Genomic DNA, 5,637 nt, shown 5'->3' on the forward strand with positions numbered 1-5,637 from the left:
AAAAAAAAAAAAAAAAAAAAAAAATTCCACAGCTGGGCCTATCGCACTAGATGTGCTCAATCCTGTTAAGCTTACTGCTGTTATTATTGCTGTGCTTGTTATTAGTGATTTTATTGCAATTGTCACATAGCCCTAAATTTTATTTTATTTTATTTTTTTTTTGAGTCACTTGCCCAGGCTGGAGTGCAGTGGCACGCTCATGGCCACCCCAGCATCGACCCACTGAGCTCAGGTGATCCTTTCACCTCACCCTTCCAAGTAGCCAGAACTACAGGCACAGGCCATCATGCTCAGCTAATTTTTTTTTTAATTTATTATAGAGACGAGGTATCACCAAGTTGCCAGGGCTAGTCTCAAACCCCTGGGTTCAAGCAATCCTCTCATCTCTGCCTCCCAAAGTGCTGGGATTACAGGTTTGAGCCACCGAGCCAGGCCAGCCCTGAATTTTAAATAAGAGCTAACCACTCTCCAGCTGTATGACTCTAGGCAAATTCGTTCTCAATTTTTAACCTCAGCGTCCTCCTCTATCAAGCGTAAATAAACAATCTATATCTTGAAGCAATGCTAAACTTCCAAAGTGCAAGTAAGCATGAATTTAGGACATTAGCAAAGCAGCTCTTCCTCCAGCCACCCCCAACCCCAGGTTGTCTGAGTGCTAAATAATTGAATATTTGCTTTTTCTTTTCTTTTCTTTTTTTGAGTTGGAGTCTCACTCTGCACCCAGACTGGAGTGCAGTGGTCGCTTCCGGCCACCGCAGCCTCGACCTGCTGGGCTCTGGCGATCCTTCCGCCCCAGCCTTCCAAGTAGCCGGAATTACAGGCATGCGCTACCACGCCCGGCTGATTTTTTTTTTTTTTTTTTTTTGATTTATTGTAGAGACGAGGTCTCGCTGCCCAGGCAGGTCTCGAACCCGCGGGCTCAGGCAATCCACTCACCTCAGCCTCCCAAAGGCGCGGGAATACAAGCTGAGCCACCGAGCCCGGCTGCCTTTTCTTTTCTTTAAATTTTTTAGTCAGGGTCTCATTCTTTCACCCAGGCTGAAGTGCGATGGCATGATCACAGCTCACTGCAGCCTCGATCTGAACTCAAGTGATCCTCTTGCCTCAGCCTCCTGAATAGCTGGGACTACAGGCACGCACTGCCATGCACCGCTAATTTATTTTATTTTATTTTTTGTAAAGACGAGATCATGCTATGTTGCTCAAACTGCTTGGTTCAAGCAATCCTCCTGCTTCAGCCTCCCAAAGTGTTGGGATTCCAGGCGTGAGCCACTGTGCCTGGTTGGCAGTTGCCTTTTTCTAAGAATGCATGGAAAGCTTTGTCATAGGATGAAAATTTAGGACATCCTTGGACTTTATTTCAGTGGGGTTTCTATTTTGAATACATATTTGGGTGAGGGAGGGTGCTGACAGTTGCCAGGATCCCTTTCAATGCACTGAGCCTCTGAAGATCTGCAGCTGACCCTAACTCAAAGGGTTCCTGCCGCACTAAATAAGATTCTGTGTGTGATGGCCCTCTGCAGGGAGCCTGGCACGCAAGTCGTCCACAGAGGCTGTTGTTATTATTCTCAAAGTCAGAGACACTATTTAAAAAGGAGGCAGCACTGAGGCTTTGGCCACATAGATCAGAGTCTAAATCTTTTTTTTATTTTCCCCCTGAGCCAGAGTCTCACTTGTCACCCAGGCTGGGGGGATGTGGCACAATCATGGCTCACCACAGCCTCCACCTCAGCCTCACGTGCCACCATGCCCAGGCTGCTAATTTCTTGATTTTGGTTTTTGCTTTTGAGTTGGAGTCTCACTCTGTCACCCAGGCTGGAGGGCAGTGGCATGCTCCCGGCCACTGCAGCCTTGACCTTCTGGGCTCAGGCGATCCTTCCACCTCAGTCTTCCAAGTAGCTGGAACTACAGGGACGCGCCACCATGCCTGGTTAATTTTTTGATTTATTGTAGAGATGAGGTCTTGCCAAGTTGCCCAGCCTGGTCTCAAACCCAGGGGCTCAGGCAATCCCCTCACCTTGGCCTCCCAAAATGCTGTGATTATAGGCAAGATCCACCATGCCCAGCCTATTTTTTGATTTTTGTAGAGATGGGGTCTGGCCTCAAACAATCCTCCCACCCCAGCCTCCTCAAATGCTGGAATTACAGGCATGAGCTACCATGCCAGGCCCAATAATAATAGTTTTAACAGTAATAAATAATATTTTGGGGCCAGGCGCGGTGGCTCAGCCTGTAGTCCCAGCTCTTTGGGAGGCTAGGGTGAGAGGATTGCCTGAGCCCAGGGGTTAGAGACCAGCCTGGGCAACATGGTGAGACCTCGTCTCTACACTAAATAATAAAATCTAGCTGGGCATGGTGGTGTGCATCTGTAGTTCCAGCTACTTGGAAGGCTGACATGGAAGGAGCACCTGAGCCCAGTAGGTTGAGGCTGTGGTGGCCATGAGCATGCCCCTACACTCCAACCTGGGCAACAAGTGAGACTCCAATTCAAAATAATAATAATAATTATTATTATTATAAGTATTACTATTATTATATTGGCTTTTGCATTAATAATGTGCTAATGCCATTCTAAGTGTCTGACTCATTGAATCCTCATACAATCCTATAGGTGGGCGCAGTTATCACCCAGCGTTACAGATGAGGAACTCAAGAAGTCTAGAAAGGTAAATGATGTCCAGAAAGATCACAGAACCTGGCAGTGGTGGAGCTGAGATTCAAGCCCAGGTCTTTTGGCTCCAAAGTTTCTGCTCAACAGGAACAGGAAAAACACCTATCCCAGGCTTATATCCAATCCATACTACACACAGGACACTGGGCGAGAGCACGCAGAAAGCACTGGGTAGATCAAAGTTGGGGTGGTGGATGACATGTGGGTGCAGGTAGACAGCGGTGCTCAATATGTGTTCTACAAAGTCGCTGCAGGTAGACTTCAACTGAGAAGCTGGCAACATGCCCCATGGACTTCTGTGAATCTCTCTCTGTCTCTCTTGCTCTCTCTTTCTCTCTCTCTCTCTCTCTCTCTCTCTCTGCCTCTTTTTCCATCCGCACATCATAAAACAGTCTCCAACCTTGTGCTAAACCAAAACTCTCAACCCACTTGACTTCACTGAACTGTTACAACAAGCCTGTTACTGGGTGTGGTGGCTCACACCCATGATCCCAGCACTTTGGGAGGCAGAGGCAGAAGGACTGCTTAGGCTCAGGAGTTCAAGACCAGCCTGAACAACTTGGCAAGACCCCAATCTCTCCAACACATCAAAAAATTAGCTGGGTGTGGTGGCACGTGCCTGTAGTCCCAGCTACTGGGAGGCTGAGGCAAGAGGATCGCCTGAGCTCAACAGGTTGAGGTTGTAGTGAGCCGTGAGTGTGCCACCGTACTCCAGCCTGGGTGAAAGAGTGAGACTCTGACTCAAAACAAACAAACAAACAAACAACCACACACACAAAACACAAAACCAAGTCTGTCTAGATGTGTGCTGTCCCATTTGGCAGCTGCTAACCACATGTGGCCATTTAAACTGACATAATTTCAAATGACACAGAATTCAGACTTCTGTTTTCCATGCAGCCACTCTATTTTGGGTGCTTAGTATCTCTGTATGGCCAGAGGCTCTGACTGGACAGTGGGCATAGGGGAATGCTTCCATTGCCATGGGCACTTCTGGTGGTCAGTGCTAGATGATCAGCTCATTTCATAGAGGAGGAAACTGAGGCTCAGAGAAAGCAGTGCAGGAGGGAACAAGGATAGGCAGCCAGGGCCCCCTGTTCTTGTGAGCACCTGATATGGAGAGAGGGATGGGGTGGGAGAGGCTGTGTGTACACATGTATGATTACACGGGGCATCTGTACAAGCACACACGTGTGTGTGTGTGCGTGGCAGGACCTCTCTGGGCCCCCTCTCGACATCTCTTAAGCTGTGGCCACTATTTCCTGTTTCTGCCTCTCTGTCCAGTTATCTGCATCTCTGTCTCTCAGTTTCTCTGTCACTCTCAGTGTCTCCGAATTACCCTGTTTCTTTCTCTCTTATGAGTCAGGGTCTCTGTTGCCCAGGCTGGAGTGCAGTGGCACAATCCCAGCTCAATGGTCTCAACCTCCTGGGCTCAATAAAACCTTCCATCTCAGTCTCCTGGGTAGGTAGGACTTCAGGTGTGCACTGCCATGCCCAAGTATCTTTGCATTTTTGTAGAGATGAGGTCTCACAATGTTACCCAGGCTGGTTTTAAACTCCTGGCTTCAAGCAATCCTCCCACCTCAGCCACCTAAAGTACTGGGATTGCAGGCATGAGCCACCATGCTTGGACTTTTTTCTCTTCTTAAAGTAGAGATGGGTCCTCACTATATTGCCCAGGCTGGTCTTGAAATCCTGGCCTCAAGTGATCCTCCTGCCTCGACCTCCCAAAGTGCTGGGATTGCAGGCATGAGTACTGGCACCCGGCCTCTCCTGTCTTTCTCACTGTGTTGCTTTCCCTGTTCATCTCTCTGCCTTTGCCTCAGTCTCTCCTGGGTCTCTGTCTTTTTCTGTCTCTGTTCCTCTCTCTGAGATTCTCTCTCTGTCTTAACTTGAGATCTCGGCACATGCATTAATAATTCTCTGTGTGTCCCTCAGCTCTCCAGTTATTAAATCTCTTCACCCTTGGATCACAGCCCACTCCCTGCAGAGTGCACCTTTGGTCCCCTCACCCCTGCCTCCTCTCTGTCCCCACCTGTGTCCCCAGCCTATCAGTCCCCCTCGCATTCCCCCTTTCCAGGCCAAGGGCAAGGAATCTGGGCCAGATAGCTCCCCCTATCTCTCCAGCCCCCCTCCCCTCCCAGCCTTAAAAATAGCAGGAGAAATTGGGACGGACGCCGAGGGGGTGAGGGCGGGGGCGCGGCCCGAGGAGAACCAGGTGTCCAGGCACTCACGTCTGTCTGGGGGCCCTTCCCAGCGCCTGGACACTCGAAGGTCACAAATTCGTGGCATCGCCGATGAACCACAAAGCTGCAGACTGAAGATGGAAATTATAGAGACACAGACAGAGAGACACACATCAATCTGGGGAGAGACCCCCCAACAGACATTGAGCTAGAAAGGTAGAGGAGGACTCAGAGAGAAAATCAGAAAGAGAGGGATCTCAACCAGAAAGGAGAGTCAAAGAGAGAGAGAAAGACAGAACAGAGAGAGAGAGACACAGAGACAGAGAGAGAGAGAGAGAGAGAGAGAGAGAGACAGAAGACAGAAATGCAAGAGATGGACTCAAAGAAAGACACAGACAGAGATACAGAGAGAGAGGGGTACAGAGAGAGACAGGAGACAGAACCCCAAGAGATGGACTCAAAGAAAGGCAGAGACTCAGAGAATCTCAGAGAGACAACAGCTCAGAGCCCCCAGCACACACACAGCTCACGGCAGCCCGAGGAGGAGAAGCCAGATCTCATTGACAAACAGACACAGGCCCAAAGACAGGGATAAGAAGGAGAGAGGCAGACGGATTCAAAGAGAAGACACAGAAATATCCTCAGACACAGAGGGAGAAGCGGAAACTTGGGCCCAAGTGAGTCTGGGGGCGCCGCTGCCGGCCCGCCCCCCACCCTGACTCACTGCTCTCAGCAGTGGCAGCTGGTGCTTAAGGACTCGCCCCCCTCTCCCGCCCCCCA

At 49.7% G+C, this 5,637-nt stretch overlaps 1 protein-coding gene across 1 annotated transcript in view; it reads right to left on the bottom strand.

The window, feature by feature from the left end:
* PRKCG (protein kinase C gamma) overlaps positions 1-5,637 on the bottom strand; it is a 29,353-nt gene that overhangs the window by 21,976 nt on the left and 1,740 nt on the right. The window contains exon 3 of the mRNA XM_021706909.1: positions 4,906-4,988. Coding sequence (XP_021562584.1) covers positions 4,906-4,988 — 83 coding nt within the window. The remainder of the gene's footprint in view (positions 1-4,905; positions 4,989-5,637) is intronic.

Source organism: Carlito syrichta, unplaced genomic scaffold (assembly GCF_000164805.1).
Source record: "Carlito syrichta isolate Samal-C Ts95f unplaced genomic scaffold, Tarsius_syrichta-2.0.1 Scaffold316208, whole genome shotgun sequence".
NCBI classification, from domain to species: Eukaryota; Metazoa; Chordata; class Mammalia; order Primates; family Tarsiidae; genus Carlito; species Carlito syrichta.